Source organism: Andrographis paniculata, unplaced genomic scaffold (assembly GCF_009805555.1).
Source record: "Andrographis paniculata isolate CXL003 unplaced genomic scaffold, ASM980555v1 Contig73END, whole genome shotgun sequence".
Classification (NCBI taxonomy): domain Eukaryota; kingdom Viridiplantae; phylum Streptophyta; class Magnoliopsida; order Lamiales; family Acanthaceae; genus Andrographis; species Andrographis paniculata.
The window spans coordinates 1,004,085-1,022,949 of NW_026137610.1; the positions used below are offsets into that span (position 1 = coordinate 1,004,085).

General features: G+C 38.8%; 7 protein-coding genes across 10 annotated transcripts; 3 read left to right on the forward strand and 4 right to left on the reverse strand.

Moving 5' to 3' along the window:
- Positions 1 to 866: 866 nt before the first annotated feature.
- Positions 867 to 1,927, forward strand: LOC127265391 (protein GLUTAMINE DUMPER 5-like). Its single transcript, XM_051295166.1, has 2 exons — positions 867 to 1,273; positions 1,410 to 1,927. Exons 1-2 carry the CDS (start codon positions 875 to 877, stop codon positions 1,440 to 1,442), a joined length of 432 nt encoding a protein of 143 aa, XP_051151123.1. The 5' UTR covers positions 867 to 874; the 3' UTR covers positions 1,443 to 1,927.
- A 373-nt stretch (positions 1,928 to 2,300) lies between these two features.
- LOC127265389 (peptidyl-prolyl cis-trans isomerase FKBP13, chloroplastic) lies at positions 2,301 to 3,392 on the reverse strand. Its single transcript, XM_051295164.1, has 4 exons — positions 3,012 to 3,392; positions 2,792 to 2,884; positions 2,649 to 2,709; positions 2,301 to 2,543 (listed from the first exon to the last, which is right to left on the reverse strand). The coding sequence occupies exons 1-4, from the start codon at positions 3,354 to 3,356 to the stop codon at positions 2,401 to 2,403; spliced, it is 642 nt and encodes a 213-aa protein (XP_051151121.1). The 5' UTR covers positions 3,357 to 3,392; the 3' UTR covers positions 2,301 to 2,400.
- Positions 3,393 to 3,649: 257 nt separating this feature from the next.
- LOC127265390 (ubiquitin-NEDD8-like protein RUB1) lies at positions 3,650 to 4,919 on the forward strand. Its single transcript, XM_051295165.1, has 3 exons — positions 3,650 to 3,939; positions 4,284 to 4,543; positions 4,650 to 4,919. The coding sequence occupies exons 1-3, from the start codon at positions 3,847 to 3,849 to the stop codon at positions 4,771 to 4,773; spliced, it is 477 nt and encodes a 158-aa protein (XP_051151122.1). The 5' UTR covers positions 3,650 to 3,846; the 3' UTR covers positions 4,774 to 4,919.
- Positions 4,920 to 5,015: 96 nt separating this feature from the next.
- LOC127265387 (probable protein phosphatase 2C 59) lies at positions 5,016 to 8,546 on the reverse strand. 2 transcript variants are annotated; one of them, XM_051295161.1, is made up of 8 exons: positions 8,398 to 8,546; positions 6,918 to 7,045; positions 6,390 to 6,488; positions 6,146 to 6,304; positions 5,885 to 5,971; positions 5,697 to 5,788; positions 5,454 to 5,528; positions 5,016 to 5,365 (listed from the first exon to the last, which is right to left on the reverse strand). In XM_051295161.1, exons 1-8 carry the CDS (start codon positions 8,478 to 8,480, stop codon positions 5,207 to 5,209), a joined length of 882 nt encoding a protein of 293 aa, XP_051151118.1. In that variant the 5' UTR covers positions 8,481 to 8,546; the 3' UTR covers positions 5,016 to 5,206. The 2 variants fall into 2 exon arrangements, with proteins under 2 accessions (XP_051151118.1, XP_051151117.1); XM_051295160.1 differs by having other exon boundaries at positions 6,918 to 7,063; positions 8,398 to 8,533.
- On the reverse strand, positions 8,507 to 12,506 carry LOC127265388 (uncharacterized). Of its 2 annotated transcripts, XM_051295162.1 has the most exons (10): positions 11,986 to 12,495; positions 11,836 to 11,889; positions 11,525 to 11,608; positions 10,941 to 11,066; positions 10,785 to 10,852; positions 10,354 to 10,423; positions 10,176 to 10,241; positions 10,015 to 10,092; positions 9,756 to 9,933; positions 8,507 to 8,647 (listed from the first exon to the last, which is right to left on the reverse strand). In XM_051295162.1, exons 1-9 carry the CDS (start codon positions 12,247 to 12,249, stop codon positions 9,892 to 9,894), a joined length of 852 nt encoding a protein of 283 aa, XP_051151119.1. In that variant the 5' UTR covers positions 12,250 to 12,495; the 3' UTR covers positions 8,507 to 8,647; positions 9,756 to 9,891. The 2 variants fall into 2 exon arrangements, with proteins under 2 accessions (XP_051151119.1, XP_051151120.1); XM_051295163.1 differs by lacking the exon at positions 8,507 to 8,647 and having other exon boundaries at positions 9,863 to 9,933; positions 10,176 to 10,254; positions 11,830 to 11,889; positions 11,986 to 12,506.
- A 2,261-nt stretch (positions 12,507 to 14,767) lies between these two features.
- On the forward strand, positions 14,768 to 18,567 carry LOC127265620 (protein ENHANCED DISEASE RESISTANCE 2-like). Its single transcript, XM_051295502.1, has 2 exons — positions 14,768 to 16,480; positions 17,240 to 18,567. Exon 1 carries the CDS (start codon positions 14,846 to 14,848, stop codon positions 15,749 to 15,751), a length of 906 nt encoding a protein of 301 aa, XP_051151459.1. The 5' UTR covers positions 14,768 to 14,845; the 3' UTR covers positions 15,752 to 16,480; positions 17,240 to 18,567.
- Positions 16,562 to 18,826, reverse strand: LOC127265619 (aspartyl protease family protein At5g10770-like). 2 transcript variants are annotated; one of them, XM_051295501.1, is made up of 2 exons: positions 18,607 to 18,826; positions 16,562 to 18,514 (listed from the first exon to the last, which is right to left on the reverse strand). In XM_051295501.1, exons 1-2 carry the CDS (start codon positions 18,824 to 18,826, stop codon positions 17,223 to 17,225), a joined length of 1,512 nt encoding a protein of 503 aa, XP_051151458.1. In that variant the 3' UTR covers positions 16,562 to 17,222. The 2 variants fall into 2 exon arrangements, with proteins under 2 accessions (XP_051151458.1, XP_051151457.1); XM_051295500.1 differs by having other exon boundaries at positions 16,564 to 18,517.
- Between the last annotated feature and the right edge of the window lie 39 nt (positions 18,827 to 18,865).

The following is an 18,865-nucleotide window of genomic DNA, read 5'->3' on the forward strand; positions in this document are numbered from 1 at the left end:
ATAATATACTAAAGGAATATGTAACAAAACATTATTATGGATTCTTTGGAGGTATATTATATGTCGTAAGCAATTCATAGCTCAATTTCGTGACCTCATATATTTCAATTCTTGTGACAAAATTTAATTATATCAAATAATTATTTTAAATAAAAATTCTTTAAAACGTCAAGCTCAATTCTCAAACACACCGGAAACATACTAAAGGGCCTTCTTAATTATTGTTCCACAATAAAAATATAGTAAAATTTTAAAATAAAATTAGCATTGATTCATTGTAACTAACATATTATATTATTGAATATTCTATAGAATAAAAATTAATTTATATTACTATGCATTATTTCACAGTGTTTGTATATATACGTATTTATTTATATTCTCTTCATTAAAATATGCTTTTTACTGTTGAATTTAAATATTTTTTTTAAGAAATCAAATAATTGTAAAGACTAATGTTTCTTTAGTCGAGTTTCCCAAAATTTTACTATTTGAACTCTGCATTTTTCGAATTCCATCAAATATTATTTTCATACCAAACTTTTTTTTTCAAACTTATCAAAAGAAACACATTCTTAGCAGGGACATTAGCAGTAACGCAATGTTACATTTATATTTACAATTAAAATAAAAATAATTATATTTTAATAAAAAAAATTATTAAAGTTCATAAACATCTTTAAAAAAATTGTATTCTCAATTGAATGCCAAGATTCTAAAAGAATACAAATAAATCAGTGCAAATTTAATAATAGGACGCGTGGCGTATAGCATTGTACCTGTACCTCAACGGATCAGGGCCCGGCCCGGCCCGCTCCGTCTATAAAACTCGGGGTACACTTGTTCTACATTTCCGCCACAAACCACCGTGAAAATGACGATGGGCGAATCTACCACCGTCCCTACGACAGCGACCACGTTTTCACCACCGCCGACCGCCGTGGAATGCTCTCCATGGCACTCTCCGATCCCCTACCTGTTCGGCGGGATGGCGGGGACGCTAGCGATAATCGCACTCGCGCTCCTCCTCCTAGCCTGCTCCTATCGGCGGCGTTACGGCGGCAGGGAAGAAGACTTGGAGAAATCGGAGGGGAACTCCGGCGGCGAGGCTCCACCGGCTTTTGAAGACAAAGTTCTCGTTATTATGGCCGGCGAAGTGAAGCCGACTTTTCTCGCAACGCCGACGGATTTTCCGATCAGAATCGACGGCGAAAAATCTGAAAGCAAAGAAGAAGAAGGACGAAGAGAAGAATCAGCCGTAGATTGCTTAAATGTATGATCGATTAATCAATTTTATTTATTTTTTGTTTCTACAAAGTGTTCATCAATTTTGGGATTCGGAAGAGATTGTAATTCTCAATACTGAAATGAAATAAATAATATATATGCAATTTCAATCGGCCGTATAGTTCGCCGGACGACGGCGGAGCATGAATCGGTAGGTTCGCCGTCAAGGCCACGTGGCGGGATGTGATTGGGGGTGTAGCGGAAGGGAAACCGCGTGCGAAACAGAGGATGGGAATATGCGATGAGGCGATGCGAAGCCGCATAGCTGTACTGGCACGCCTGCATTTAATGCAAGCGGTTATAGTCTGATTACTTTATGTGGCTACTCGTGAGTCGTGATTTCTACAACTTTTTCGTGTAACAGCCGCCGCGTTTTGCAATAATACGATGGACTATTTCCAAATTTGCCCCCAAAAGGAGTTTAAAAATGATGGAAAAAGAGTGGGAAATTTGGTAAGAGGGGTAATAAGTATGGACTATAATAAATGGTGAGAGTTGTCTTTTCTTGTTAAGTGTATTGGGTTTAATCTAATGGGCCGTATAGATAGGCCCAATTGAGTTTAGGTGGGTCGGTCTGGTTTTTAATGTAAACTTTCTAGAAACTTCCCCCAAATATCGCTGTAGTTATGATCGAAAAAAGTAAAGTTCCAACTCACATCACATGCGAAGCAGAGGATTGAATCCGTGCACCGCGGCGAGACGACACCGTATAGCTGTACGGCACGCTGGCATTAAATGCAGGAGGAGATGTAATTTGATTATCTACGTGGCGGCTGCTCGTGATTTCTCAAACTTTTTGTGCAACAAACCGCCGCAATCCCCGCAAACCCCCCCCCCCCCCCCCCCCCGAAAAAAAGAAAGAAAGTTTGTTAATGGATGGTATGGGGGGAGAGTTTAGTCATTTCGAGTTCAGTCTACTGGGTTGTGATTATATTGGGCTTATTTAAATTGGGCCTTATAAATTTGCCCAAAAGGATTCGGACGGCCCAGCCCGGTCCGAGTTAGACCATACGTCGCGCGTGCGCAACACGAGGGTGGATTGACAGGGCGGATACAGTCATACAGACTACAGAGGAAAAGCAATATGAGTGGTGGATAATGATTCGTTCAGGTTCAGCCGCCGGCGGCCTTTCCGACGAACTCGACGTCGAAGAGGAGAACTGAATCGGGGGGAATTATGCAGGATCCTCCACGACAGCCAGCACCTCTCATGCCATATCCAAGCTGAGGAGGTATTCTTAGCTTCCGCTTTCCTCCTGCAAGTTAATGATTCATTAATCATCCGTCATGTGTATGTTGGATTAGCATTGAATTCGATCTTCGTTTGGTTTTAGAAGCAGGAAGTTTCATGTGTTCATTACCGGTGAGCATGGCTGGAACTCCTTCTCCACCGATAATTCCCTCATCCCATCCTTTGATCACCTGCGAGCAGATCAGTTCGTCCTCGAGTATAACACCCAAACACTGCACAGATGATTCAACTGATGCATAAATTGTTAAATACCTCGCCAACGCCCACTCGGAAGGTCAGAGGCTGTCCCCTATTGTAGCTGCTGTCGAACACCTTTCCATCTTCCAGTCTCCCCACGTAATGCGCCTGTATTTCACTCGGAATCTAATTTTTCACTTTTTTTCTCATAACTTCCATCCTCAATTCACTGATTTAATTAACTGCACGAAGTGAAAGGATAAACACTGAATTAATCGAGTGCATCATTGTTTACCTTAATTAGCTGCCCTTTAACAGCTTCAGGTCCAGCGCCGACAACTTTATCGCAGTAGGCGAGGCCCGACGGAGCTACGGTGTACTCACAGGTAGAATTAGCGTCACTCACAGCCGCAGCGGTGGAATCCATTCGCGGATTGAGAAGCTGGAGAAGGCTAACGCCGACGCCGACACCGAGTGCTTCTCTTCTGTTTAGGGCAGCCGGAGTACTCTTGTTGCTTTCGCCATTGAATTTCGGAGCTCGGCAAGACCCAAGTATCTGATGCTTCTTCTCGGCGGGAATTGGGAGCCCTAATCCAGGCGCGGGATTGGACGTCCGTACGGCGAACGCTAGCGAGTTCATTTCAATTTTCAGCCTCACTATCTATTTGCAGAGGGATAAGCGGAGAAGATACAATTAATTAACCGCCCTAATTTGGGCCTGGGCCGATCGTCTATGGGCCCAATGATTGATGTAGCCCAACAGCTATTGTGAAGAAGAATAGTAATAATATTCGAAGAAAATGTTAATATTTCCAGGAAGCTCCTGGATCCGAACACCACATGATGGATCTCTGAGAGTGCTTGTGCATGTGGAGTTGGAGTCCAGGATCTCTCCCGCATTGGAAACCCAGCAACGCTTAAAACACTGTCGGTCAAATTATTTGAAGATTTTGGATGCCAACGAATCCCAAATCGTGTACACTCCCGAGACCGAGCACGGATTTGGGGCTCAAGAAGCCTCGATTGGTTGTTGAAGTTGTTCGTGGTTGCTGGCTGTGGCTATTGGCTTTTGAATCCAGGTAGGGATCGGCCGGAGTATTCAGATTAGCGTCGAGCGAGGCGAGATTGAGATGCAGATCTTCGTCAAAACCCTAACCGGGAAAACAATCACGCTCGAGGTTGAGAGCAGCGACACCATCGACAATGTCAAGGCCAAGATTCAGGTCCATAATTCACTTTTTCTTTTTTTTTTCGTAGGAGATTCGATCGTCTGGATTTTCTCTACGAGCTTTGATGATTGTGTTGTGCTGTTGCCTTCGAATTAAGCAGTTTAAGCATCTTCCCCCGCCCTCACTCTTTATGTTTATCTTCACTGATGATTTATGACGGTGTTGACAAAGCTAGGGTTTCAAGAAATGTTTTTAGTTATGTGAATCGAGCGAATTAACTCATAACTGAAATAGCTTTTCATGAAATCTGCTATTGTAAGATACTTTGTAGATTGAATTCACAGAGTTGAGTTCGAATTATGGCACTCCAATCATCCATGTCTAACTTATTGTTACAGGACAAAGAAGGCATACCTCCAGACCAGCAAAGGTTGATATTCGCAGGCAAGCAGTTGGAAGATGGCAGGACACTGGCAGATTACAATATCCAGAAAGAATCAACACTTCACCTTGTCTTAAGACTCAGGGGAGGAACAATGATCAAGGTCAAGACCCTCACTGGTAAAGAAATTGAAATAGACATCGAGCCAACTGATACCATTGACAGGATCAAGGAAAGGGTTGAGGAGAAAGAGGGAATCCCACCTGTGCAGCAAAGGTAGCAAACATATTATTAGTGTCTGTCAATCTTCTTCCTGGTATCATTTGCTTTCCTGAATTAAGCTATTAGACTCATTATGTATGTGTTGGTATTTCTATTACAGGCTCATCTATGCTGGAAAGCAGCTTGCAGACGACAAAACTGCGAAAGACTACAACATCGAAGGTGGTTCTGTTCTTCATTTGGTTCTTGCTCTCAGGGGTGGCCATGGCTGTGGCTCTATTTAGGCGACTGTCTGTACCTCAAGATTTTAAATAAACTAGTCAAATTTGATGTGTTCTAGTAGAAATGCGGCCTGAACCCGACTATTAATTCATGGCAAGCGACTTTGAGACATGCTTTCCTCTGCAAATAATATTATTCTTCTGCAGCATTTTATGATGTAATTCCACAGGGGTTTTGTTAAAACTGCTCAACATCTCAGACAGCTTACGGCAATACAAAGAGAACTGGTACGATGAAGCTATCATACATTTGGCATAAATATCCATCCATTTAAGAGAGGTAATGTGTTTGTTATAAAGAGTACTCATGCTTAAGCATAATGTCATAGCGTTTGCCTATCTATTTGTGTACACTTCAGCGAAGCACCCTTTCCCTTTCCAGTGATGTTCTAATCGAGTTTGTCGAAACAAAAACCTGATATGATGGGTGTTCTTTTTAAGCCGAGGTGCTGCGAGAGGATTCTGGTTGGTTAGCCAGAAACCGAACGATAACAATTGTGATGTTGTCGCCACTGCCCCTCTGATTTGCTTCCTGCATCAGCCTTTTTGCTGCTACTTCTGGGTCTTGGATTGATCTAGTCATACAGACAGCTTCCTGAAAACAGCCACAATTTGTTACATTTACAAATGATGATATTTTATAATAAAAGTAACTAATATACAGATTCTTAACAAAGATTTACCTCATTCGTGACAACGTCCCAAAGTCCGTCGCTAGCAAGGATGAGAAACTCAAGGGTTTCATCAACTTTTTCCTCCTGTAACCAATGCAATGTTTAAGGCATAGAAGATTTTGGATTATATAGAAGTTTGAAAGGTTCCTAGTTAAGTACCACTTTGTTGATTTGCATTTAAATGTACAATAGATGTTTTCAACTACTGCTTTTAAAGAATATTATGTGTTACAAACTAGTGTTGGAGCACACCTGTATTTCTGGATCTGCAACCACAAATTGCTTCAGCAGTCTATCGCCAAAGGCACGGGATACAGCAAGAACCCCTCCAACCCTCCAAGTTCCTGTGTGGGGATATTCGAATGACATGAGGCCAGAAAATAGTCCGTATTATAAAGAGAATATATGAATCAAGGTTAAAGCATACGAAGTGGCTTTACCTGCCCACATTACAAAGCCTCCAGCATCTTCAATCCGTTGTCTCTCGTCTGTTTGGTCTGGTTTGTGATCTCGAGAAACAGCAAATGCTGCAAGCCCCAACAGATCAGTTATATGTAATGACAAAAACATGGAAGTCATCACATGTTAGGATTGTTAGAAGTAATATGAAATGTTCCAGATAGAACAAGTATGAAGTATGATGGTTTTCCAAGGGTTCACAATAAACAAATAGACAACTGAGAGAACTTTTCAACTCTAACCTTTGCCACCCCTGCAAATTACTGCTCTTGAATCTCCCACATTTGCGACCAACAAACGATCACCAACAAGGATAGCAGTAGAAGCAGTAGAACCTGCATCCCTGTTCTGATTTTTTTCAGACTTCAGGAATTCTGAGTCTGTAAGGCTGTAGGTTTCAGCTGAAAAAAACACCAAAACAATACAGAAAGTAAGTGAAAAGAGCAACTAATTTGTGAAAGGAGACACGCTGCAACAATGACTTACCTATAGCTGATTTGGTATCAGATATAAACTTGGGGTGCCTGAGTAGATTACTGAAGAGATTTTGTTTGACATATTCTGCAGCTCGAGCTCCTCCATGACCTTAAATAGTGTAGTATAAGAAGAATGAAAGGTCAGTTATATAGTTTACATGGCACTGATCATAAATGGATCAGAATAGGATGGCCCGTGAGATAACTAGATTCACATTATTGCTTTAAAAAGAGGACAAAAGAGGGAAACGAATTCCACAATAACTTATGTGACTTGAAAATGCCATATATCTATTGAAACTTTGGTTTGATAGTTCATAATAGATGAGTTGTTCCTTAAGGATTTATGCTATTCTTCTTTGAGGATGATGATAGTTATATGATTTTAACAAACCCATACAGATCCCCTCCCCAGAAACTTCAGAAAGAAATAATCCCATTTCCATGCAGGCTTGGATGTAACCACCCCCACGCAAAAGACAAGCACACGAAACACGCATATGTACATATACACGGAGAGAGAGAAAGAGAGAGTTACCATCAAATACCCCGAAGAGACCAACCAACTCTCCATCTACACCATCAATCCTTGTCTCGTAGAAATCCTCCATTGAAGACCTTTTACCTGGAGAGCTGGCATATCCATAGCAGAACTTTCCATCCTGACTGCAAGTAGTTCGATACCTTAGACATTAATGGGACCACATAAAACATTACATGGAAATTTGATTCACAGTCACAATGATCTAAATAAGAAACAGCTTCAGAAAGTGAAGATTCAATTCCTATCATAAAAGCTGCTTCAAAGTCAATGATCACAAATAGTTCAATGGAATGCCATCCACCTGAGGAAATCAAGCAAAGGAGGTCACATTTCATCAGATAATCAATTCACACACCTGTCACTCTGTTATACCTCTAAAATGTAGAGGCATATAAAGTGATCATCAAAATTAAGCACCTCACAATCACATAATCTCCATCAGAGACAAAAATAAATATATAAAAAAGTAAAACTCTCTTACAAAAAACATCTTTTGTTTGCAGAAAATATGAATTTAATGGACCAACATATAAGAAACTATATCAGACTGATTAACTCAGTACATAATTAGATATAGATAATAGATGTTTTGTAACTAAACTTAGAAACCATCCTTTCATATAAAGATAATCAGAAGGATCATTGATGATGTTAACCTCATGGAAATCAATTATCATTTTAATATTATCCAAACTACTCCTGTGAGAAGAGGAAACAAACATCTATTTTTTCATATGATTAAAAGCAACGACAGGTTTCCAGACACGACAAACAGAAGCGTACGTAAGCATTCTTCATGACAGGTTTTCTAGACGCGACAAACGGAAGCATACGTAAGCATTCTTCATCACATTAATGAGGAAATCAAGAAAACATTAGGTGTAAATTGCATCAAATATAGTACACAAGGAACTCTATTTTCCGGTGGTGCGGAATAAATGCAATGCATTTATGCAAGGAAAAATTGGATTCAGGTTCTTCAATCACATTATAAAGATAAGAAAAGAAAATTTCATAACATCATCATATAAAGCCACCAGACAATTGTAGCTTGTTAACTAATTCGAAATAAAACATGACAAACAACTTATCAGTGTGAATATAAATAAGGAATATACACAATTTTGATCAACCATATACTTTTAATATGCGAAAGATAGAAATAGCAGAAGCCTTCATATACCATTTCAGGCTTAGAAATAAAACCAAACAAGTAAATATAGAAGTAGAAAAAATAGGAAGCTGGACTACTCAGGTTCAACATCCATTTATTTCTTCTTGTACTTACTAATCTACCATTTTTGAGTTATTATAAAGTAAAAAAGCTTTTTCAAGAAAAACGCACCGCCTATCAGTGTCTATTTTCAGAAACATGGAATTTAGCATAATGTCCACCAAATTAATACGTAAAATGGATGAAGAAAACGGAAAAAAGCCGACTCCGAAACGTATGAAGAGGGGGCAAGAGGATCACCTTAGGCCACCTCCGCTTGCTGGAGCAACATCGACGTGGAGATCGCTAGTAGATTCAGACAACACCGAGTTCAGATAGCCCATGAATCCAACTTCTCTTCAATTTTCTCGTCGATAACGTTTTGACTTCACCTTAGCGAAAGGGGAGAAATCACTCAACTTGTGCCTCTATACTTCGTTTATGAAAAATCAGCAGATCAGAGCAACGCAAGCCTTTTTCAATTTGAATCAACGAACCTTTTCAATCCAACCTGACCACGAAAAAACATACATAATAAATAAATCAGACCAAACCTCAGCTCGATAACAGATCTAGCACGCATCTGCATACACAACACGAGCCTTGCAAATTAACTACGAAAAAAAAGAAAGAAGATGCAGCAGCAATCAATTCCGGTTTCCACTGCTAACTTACTTCAATCACACCACAATTAAATGCTTGAAAAACAAGTCTCTGCTATAATATTTCTCATCAGCATCCGCACCAAAAAAAAAAAAAAAAGAAAAAAAGAACATAGACAAAAAGAAGAACTTCCTAGCCTTCAAGAATCAAATTCCACAAAAAAATAACACGACACCGAACCTTCCCCCACAGATTTGCTTCGTAATTTCATGAATCCAATTAAAGATAAAACAATACAATTACAAATGCATGAAAAGTATACATGCACCAAATACTATCTGTATGCACAGAGACCGAAGAGGCCAGAGAGAAAGAACCTTGGAGAAGAAAAAGGAAACGCCATGAGAGAGAAAGAAGAGACTATATTATACTATTACTATTATAATTACAGTAATCAAAGAGCATAATTAAAAGTCTATAGTTAATAATTGGAATTTGGAAACTTACGGCTCCGTTTGGAGGATGCGACTGAGATGGCAAATTCTGCAATATATCTTTTTCCTATAATTTATAAATTCAAATTTTATCATATCTTTTACCAATTAAGGCTTATGGCACCTAATAGGCACTACATCGATGTGCGATTTAATTATATTATTGTAATTATTAACAACTAGATGCTAATTTCATGTGTATCTTAATATAGTAACGAATATTTATCCGACGAAAACACGGCTAAGGAACTAATATTGAAATTGTGTTGTGGATAAGATTTTTTAGTAATGGTAGTGGCACCAAACATTGCCTTACTTGCAAAGTCGATTCCATAAATGAGCAGAGGCGAAATATGAGCTCAGCACTGAAAGATGAGTGTAACTGATAATGCATTTAATTCCATTCTCTCTCTCTCTCTCTCACACACACACACGCACTTATTTATTGCTTCTTTGCTTTGTCAACCATTACGCTACTCCTATTCAATAAACAATTTAATTAAAATAAAAATGCATACATACAGAATGGGTTATGGCCAACTAGTGGTGGATTTGACACTGTCAAGAAGATCGACCCATTTGAACACTTGTTTCATGGCTTGCTTGTGAGTGTATTGTAATGAAGTGTAGTTGCAGGCTCTGTCGTCATCTTTGATGGCTACCTTTTGCGGCAGATTGTCATGCCGTCTCCCACGGGAATCTGTATCAAAAAAACAAGGATGATGGAAAGAATTGGCTATACCATAGTTAAGGACGGGGGAGAATTGGTTAAGAAGGGTACCATGCTAATCGATACACGTTCGTCGTCCATCAATTTACGATTGAAGTTTCTGATGCTGAGAGTCTTGGAGTCATTCACCTGTGGAAGAAGAAAATCGAATGGTTCGGGGATGAGATAGTTCAGAGTTGTTGAACTGGTGGTGAAGTTTCAAGTGTAATTACCAGCGGATCGGCAACTCTTCCGTGCCAGAGAACATTGTCCATTACTATGACACCTCCAACTCTCACCTGTACAACACAACTATAAGGAATCCTTCATAGAATGAGAATTGATAGAGAGAGCAATTTGGATTTGTGTTATTTGTTGATCTTGTGGATAAAAAGATAGGCAGCTACTAACCAGTTGTAGCAGCAGTTCGAAATAATCCTGGTACATTTTCTTCTCAGCATCTACGAAAGCAAAATCATAGCTACACAGATAAATGATCGCATAGTTAGTCGGCTTTGTAGTCCTCATAGGTAAATAAAATAGAATCTGCATAAGCTAGTGCTATAAGATAGTAAGTTTCTCTTATAATTATGTTAAAAGCAAGCTTCCAGATTTGAATCCAAGGAAAATCGGAGTAATGAAATAAGTAGCAAACGAAACAGATGGCGGAAAATACTATGCCCTGAAATTGCAGTCGATTATAATACTTTCTTAATGGAAATTAATGATGGCTTCAAGTGTTTGATGAAAGAAATGTAAACAATTAACATGCAGAAACATCCTTCAAAAATGCAGGCAATCTACTTAATCTAAATCAAATTTTCTAGGTCAACATAAAGTACCTCTCACTTTCTCCATTCTGAATCATAGATTTCAGGGTATCAACTGCAAGCCCAAGTTTCACATTCACCTGAGTCCCAATTTATGGTGATAAATTATAAGTTTCCACATCTTTGAGATCTTGCAAAAGCGTGGAAGAATAAACGACACAACCATACCTTATTTGAAACACCGGCACGGCCATAATACCTTTTTGCAACTTCTAGTGATCTGGGGTCTCTCTCGCATGCGACCAGTTGGCCTCCTTCAGGCAGTACCAAAGCAACTGCAAGAGATGAGTACCCCTGGAAATGATATAAATGTTTTGAAATGAAGTTTTTTCTAAATTTGTTTAATTTCGAATAGGAGAACATAAGACACTGAAAAAATGTAAAAGCCAATTTGGTTTTAAGTAAGAAGATTGAATGGGAGTATAGAAGAATGCCTTATTTACATTATGTTTTTCACATTTGTGTCTAAGAGTTAAGAAAAGCTTGCAATTTTCACATTAAGTGAGGTTAAAAAAGAGAGTGAAATTTCATTTGAGTACTTAGCAAGCAAGACAAAACCATCTATTTCACATTGCAAGAGAAACAACTTTTCATAGATATAATCAAGAATTAACTTGCCATATATGATGATAATGCTTGTTCAAACTCCAAAACAACTAGGTAGTCACAATAGTAAGGTGTAACTTTGAAGAGAAAAACACACGGAGGATCACAAGACATCGATGGGAATGAAGCAAGAAAGAGTTGCATACTGTGTATACACCAACTTCAATACACTTTTCTGCTCCTAGAATCTCAACAATCATAACAAGAAGCTGCGCTTGATCTGGAGAAACCTATAGGGCAAAAGGAAGAAAAATAAACAATAAAATAGGGAATCTTAGCAGATAAACTAATGCAAATAGTTCAAAGTTGACACTTAATTGGACCTCAGGAGTTCATTGCTGAACCAATGGAAGTGTTCAATCCCACAGTGGGAATGATGAATTTTCACGTCAACACAACTTGACGAGAATTCAGAGACTAATTACTATCAAGCGAGAAGTAAATATCTTACAATCACCTGCATTTGACTACCACGCATGCTGGCAGTCTCCTCCCTGAGCTCACGCAATATCTGAAATGAAGGAAAAAAATTCTAACAAAATGGACAAAATTTCCATCACAGGCACAAAAGCAACAAACCTCAAAACTGAGATGAGAAGAATCAAACCTTTGGCTCTCTAACATTATCCAATAAATAGTCATACAGCCGGGGATTAACACTAATGACTTCCTTACGCCCGTAATTGTCATCAGTAGCAGTTACCGTGTCCGTATTCGCCACAGATTTCAGCGCCTTTTTGGTACCGTAAACAGTCCGGGTCAATATTAATGCCCTAGCAGAGTGCAGAACAGGGCGGAAATGGCCACTGGACGATCGTAATGCCAACAGTGGAGTCGCCCATCGATGCACAAGCCCCCAACCAGTGGTCATTGCAATTTCCGAAGCACAATCCTCCCAAAAGCAAGAGCTAGGGCTGCAGTTTTTCAGAAACTACAATCCTAGCCTTCCTATCTCCCCGCCCTCCGCAAACCGACCTATTGCTTCAATCTCTTTCAAGACATAGCTCCACATAAAGAAATCGAACTCTAAATCTGAACGTAATAAATAAGAGTAGGATCTTCGGTATTCGCTCGCCGGCGATAAACCCTCCACCGGAAGGGAAGATTCTTTCTTTTTTTATCCATCAGTCTGACAGGGTTAAAAAGGGTAATTCGCATGAATGGGCTTATGGGCTCCTTGGCTTGGATTGGATCTTAAATTTTATTTTATTTTATTTTTATCATATATATATATATATAATCCCTTGTCATCCAAAGATAAAAATAAAAAATAAAAAATAAAATAAATAAGCTCAACTACCCTTTGCTTAAAAGTTGAAACTCCATCCGTATTAGGGAAGATTTGATGGTTTGCTTCAACGTGTTGAGTCTAAGTCATAAAAAGAGTGTTAGTTATTTAGGTCGATATCAATATTATTTTAGCTTATACGTTTACCTGCAGTATTAGTAAATATTTCTATATAAAAATACACACATGAAAATGAGTGAGTAATAAAATATAAAACTTTATTATTACATGTATTTTTATAAAATTTGTAACAACAAAAAAAATTTCATATAAGTCCCCGACCTACCAATGCTCAAAAAGCGTGTACATCGAAGAGATTCGGTGTCCACTGTCTTCCACATCCACCCCTCTCTTACACTTTAATTTCTATAATGCCACTGATAGTCGTAGTAAACAACAATATGAAGGCATATTAAAACCATGTAAATTATGTTCACATATAGTTTTGGATATATTTTGGATAAAATATTATCAGTTTTATCAAAATATTTCTAATTATTTTAAATATTATTTAAAAATTAAAAAGAAAATTTTGAAGAAATATATTGTGAATATATATAATAGTTATCAATTAAATATTAGTTTATGATATTTTTTCTTTATATAACTTGGAATTCATGACATCACCGTCAAGTCCACTGTTCCTATTTGATTTAAAACAAATCACAATTTTTAGTTTGAAATTTTGAAATTTTAAAATTAGTTCATATCGAATATCTCAAAAAATTCAAAATTTTGAATTAGTATACTAGAAATATGAATCAATTCAAATTTTAAAATATACTGTTTTCGTTTCAATACAATAGTCTTATTTACAATTTTTGTCTGTCCCAAAACAGTAATCTCATTTCCATAATCGTAAAACTATTTCTATTTTTTAATTATTATTACACAATTGTCACTATTTTTTATACTTAATATACTCATAAGAGCAAAAAAATTATTTATATTTATTTTTTACCAACTATCAATATAATATAATATTAATAGGGACGGGGGAGTAATATATTAATAAAAATAAAATAGTCTCAAAATTATTAATTATATATTAATATTCTTATTTATATTTATTATATATATATTTAATATTATCCAAAAAATTGAAAAAAATATTTTTTTAAAAAAAAAACTTCGAATTGGTTTTAATTTTTAATTCAAAATTCTGTTATTTCAATTTAATTCAAAGTGGATTTTTCAAATAATTAACTTTTTGAAGTGAGTCGGATTTGAAATCAAATAGAAAATCGCACTAGGTAAATCCCCACCCCCGATCAAATTTAATACCCTACAAACCATGTTCGACGGAAAAGTCACAAACTATGTATAGTAGGTGGACCTGAAGCGTCAGATGTTTGAACCCATAATTACAAATCCAAACCCCTGCGCCACTCCACCCCTCGCTAGACAAAATCTTTCTCTTCTTAAGTGGACAAGATACAGCTGCCTAACCTATTCCTTAATTACATACACAATAACATTTGACTAATAAAATTGTACATATAATCAGTTAATTATTAATTAATAATATATATTGATAGAGTTATTAACTTTGAGATAGTTAGGGTTGTAGGAAATGTATATTTTATTGGGCACGATACAACCACTTATATCACCATTAATTAATAAGTATTATTATGAAATTATTTTCAACTGTATTTGCAATTCAATATTGTAATTACATGAGACTAATTATCATTAGCATGTGTACTTCGCTGATATTCTGCTGACATAAATTTATTTTTATATTATTTAATTGTGAAAATGTATTTATAGTATACAATTATATTTATAGAATAGTTTGACATCTACTTTTAAAGATTGCCATGAAACTCATATATATTAAAAAAATAAAAAATAAATGTCATATTTACATATTTATCTATTAGTTTACTTTAAAAATATTATATATATATATAAAAAAAACACCTAAAGAAACTAATTAGTACTGATAATAATTTATTTATTTATAAAAGAAAATATTATTAATATTTATAGTATTAAATTTTAGCTAGGGTATATATAGGATTTGGGCCTGTTGTAATTTTCCCGAACTATAAGGGCAAATTTATTGGGCATTTCCTCCTTTAATAACCAGAGGTACACCTCAAAGGCCCACCGCTCGGTTGCTGTTGTGCGTTACGGCGGAACTTCGACGGAGGAAGAATCAGCCGCCGCGAATATGTGCACCACGAAGCACAAGCAAAAGCAACTCCATCAGAGTCAGAGCAACGGTTGCTTTTCCTCTACTTTGACGGCCGATGATTCGATAGAAGGCTGGAGGGAGGAGGCAATCGCTGGGGGATCGTTGAAGCATGTGGACCTCCAAAATGGGACGAATGGCTGGGCATCGCCGCCTGGTGAATTATTCAATCTCCGTGGACCTAATTACTTCGCGAAAAAAGTTAAAATCCCGTCCGGCGAGTGGCTGATGAATCCTGCTGGGGTTGACTGGCTCAGATCCAATGCGAAACTCGATCATGTGCTGGCTAGGCCAGATAATCGAGTTATGAACGCTTTGCGCAACTCAAAAAATTCGGAGAAATCATCCAAGGCTTTCATCGTGGCGATAAATCTACAAGTCCCCGGACGGGAACATTATTCCGCGGTTTTCTACTTCTCTAGTAAAGTAGACGAGTCGCTTGATTCGAATTCTCTGTTTTATCAGTTCATCAACGGTTCGGATGCTTTCCGCAACAGTCGTTTCAAGATTGTGAATAAAATCGTCAAAGGACCGTGGATTGTGAAAGCTACGGTGGGGAATCATTCCGCTTGTTTATTGGGGAAGGCGTTGAACTGCTACTATCATCGGGGTCCAAATTATTTGGAAATTGACGTTGATATCGGTAGCTCGGCCATAGCTAGCGCAATTCTGAAGCTGGCGTTGGGTTGCGTGACAGCGGTGACGGTAGACATGGGGTTTCTGGTGGAGGGGCAAAAGGAGGAAGAGTTGCCGGAGCGATTATTCGGCGCAGTGAGGATTTGCCAAATGGAGATGAGTTCAGCAACGTTCGTTGACGGCGTCGCTCCGACAAGTAAGGTTTTGCCAATGAGCAGTGGCGGTGAGAGTGAGTGTGACGACAACTAATAGCTTTTCGATGGATTTACTACGAATTATCTGAGTTTCTTAAATGTGAATTCATGGTGGTGATGAAAAATGTTGAATCCCTTTCAACTAGGGGAGATGACTCGTGTAGATAATGAATGCTGATGACAATGTTGGGTTCTTTGAACCATTCAAGAATAAATTTTTATTGGAAGAGTCTATTTGCTCTATTATTGCAGTTGAAATCTCATTTGTTTTATATACCATACAGTGTTTCTCACAGTGACGGAATATGTTAGCATCAATGATACAATAACCAGAAGAAACCACATTGCTTGCTGCAATTTCATTTATTTATTTTTAAAAAAGAGATGCCATGGCTGATCGACTCTGACCTTGTAGGGTATGCATTTAAATTGTCTTTGCGCAATACCTGCTGGATCATAAATGGCATGTCTTGTATTGTTAGCTTGATGCCGCCTTTTGCGGTGTGAAGATTGTCTCGAAAATTTTATGTTCAAAGAGCTATTATTGGTTACTATTCTGGTTGCTTGGTGTTGTTGATTTCTCCTCGAATCTGTAAAACTGTACTGGACTCTGAAGTTTGCACTTTTTGTCTCCTTTTGGGTGGTGAAATTGTCATGATGATGATGGTAAGATCCAAATGCGCCAAATTGCCCATAGTTCCAGACATGGTGTTTTGGACCGTTATCCAGATTGCAGTCTTTGGTTTCTGTGATTTGAGTGCACCTTGTCTCAGTATCAAGAAAGGTACATCTTTTATCACCCTTGTGAAAGTTGGAAGTACAATCAACAATATTTGGTAAAAGTATATGCTTATGATTCCTCTTTCTTGAGCTGCGTGAGAGCTTTTTGTTTTCTTTATGCTGTTGGGGTGAGTGGAGATAGATGATAGTGATTTGATTAATTGCTTTATTTGCTGCCCTTGACCATGACCATCACACATATTTGGATATTTTAGTCACATTTGTGAAGTGCTCTCATTTCTAATTGATAGGAGAAAGTTGTAAGGAATTTAGCAAAGTTGAAATCTTGGCTACATGTAGTAGAATGAACCTAACATAGTTCGTTCATGCCTTCAGTATGCATAAAATTCTGCTGTTAAGTTACAATTACAACTCGTAGACAGCAGTAGTAAACACATCTTCAGCTTGAAAGATTGTAGTTTATTGTTTTTAAGTGCTGATTTCGTAATGCAGTCTTGTATCGAACTGGAAATGATCATATCTTAAGTTACTGACATCAGACTATCTATGAAGTAAAAGATAGTCTTGCACACATTCTCACAATCATCAAATTTAACTGTGCTAGTCTTGCACACACTCTCACAATCATCAAATTTAACTGTGCTTTTCATTCCTTTTTACTTTGATTATTATTACCATAAACTGAAGAACATTTTCTTTTACCTTCCATGGAAATCAATGGTGTGCTACAGTTACTGCTTGATCCTCAAATTCAGACACTAATATGTCGAAGTTTTTTCTGTTAACTATTTACACCCACCAGCACCAAATCCTAGCCTCCCTCCGGCAACATCATACACCACTTCCAGTGTCTTCTGCTGAGTATTCCCGAAGATTGCCACAGTGCTCGAGTCGCTGTTCCCAGCAAACGCAAGGCATGCTTGCTTTCCATTAATGGCTATAAGTATCCCGCTGGCATCCAAATTGACTTTTGCGTTGCCACGGAAGGTAAATGATATGGTTGGAATAACTATTTTTGTGTTTGTGTAATTGCTGAAATCATAGCAGGTGTCCAGAATCGAATAGGCCGGCGCAACAGGGTACTTCTTCATTTGCTGCTGAAATTCTGTGCTCAGCGCGCTATACGCTGCGGGAGGCAGGCGGGTGATCACCGTGCCCGAGTCTACTATAGTGCCTCCGGCTGCCTGGAAGACAGATTGGCTGATGGATAGTGCGCGGCCGCCTACACTTATTCCGTCAATGTCAACAAAGTAGAAGGAATTGGATGCCGCCCCCTGTGAAGAGCTAGCAAAAGGTGTGAAGATCACACTTCCCGAAGCCCGACTTCTTCCCAATGACAAGTGCCCCGTTGAGCTCGAACTTGATGGCAGGCAGTACGAGAAGTATTTCCCGTAAGTTCCTGCGGTTTGGGAGACAACCGACAGCTGATCTCTCCCGAGCCCGATCAATCCTGCAGTATTGCCAAACAGCCCCTGGTTGTTCTGCCCGCAGCCGAAGAAAAAGTTCTGAAACACCGCGGATTTACTTATGGTGAGTGTGTCTTTGCTCAAGAATCCCACTGAGAATGACTGGTCGCCGTACTGAATGCCGTACACGCACGTCTTGGTGGAGCAGCCGGGAGTGTTGCCGGTGGCGGAGCTGAGCTGAGAGCACTGCGAGGAGGCGCAGGACACGTTGGAATAGGAACTCGACGAAGACGGGTTGAAGATAGGATCCTGCTGTTGGTAGCACGATCGAGCACACGGCTGGCATTGCGTCCACGTCAGATCGCTGCCGGTGTCGAAGATGAGTGACAGGGTTTTAGGCGGCGTCCCAAGGCCGACCCTGACGATGTAATTGCCCGAGCCGAGTGATCGCCCTGGCTGCACCGGAAGGTCGACTTTCCTGTCCTTGTATTTGTTCCTCTTGCCGGCCCGAGTGATTTCGTAGCTCGGGGCGAGCTTGGCCTGGATCGACTCAACCCGGGATTCGTCGGCAGCGAGGATCTCGGCCAGGGATGGTGGTGTGGTGAGGTGGGGTACAGAACAGGGGCCATGCCTGTGAACCACCTGCAATGTTGATGACCTCTGCTTGGAACCTGCTGCAGATTCATGTAAGTTAATAAGCTTTAAAACACATTGATTATATGTATATGTGTATGTATATATGTATGTATATGTGTATGTATACCTGGAGTGAAGGAGGAGGAGGGAGTGCAGAGTGATTGAGGGAAAAGGGAGGTGAAATGAAGGGTGTGGAAATGGTGGAGATCATCATCTTCTTCATCATAACTATTCACAGCTGCTGCAGCAGAAACAGGTTTTGTTGTCTCTGCAAAACACCATAGAATTAGCAGTGCCAATAACAAAGAAGAAGAAGAATATTGGAGGGTTTGTGTGGCCTTGGCCATAACAATAGTAATAGTAATATCAAGAATGTTGATGATGGA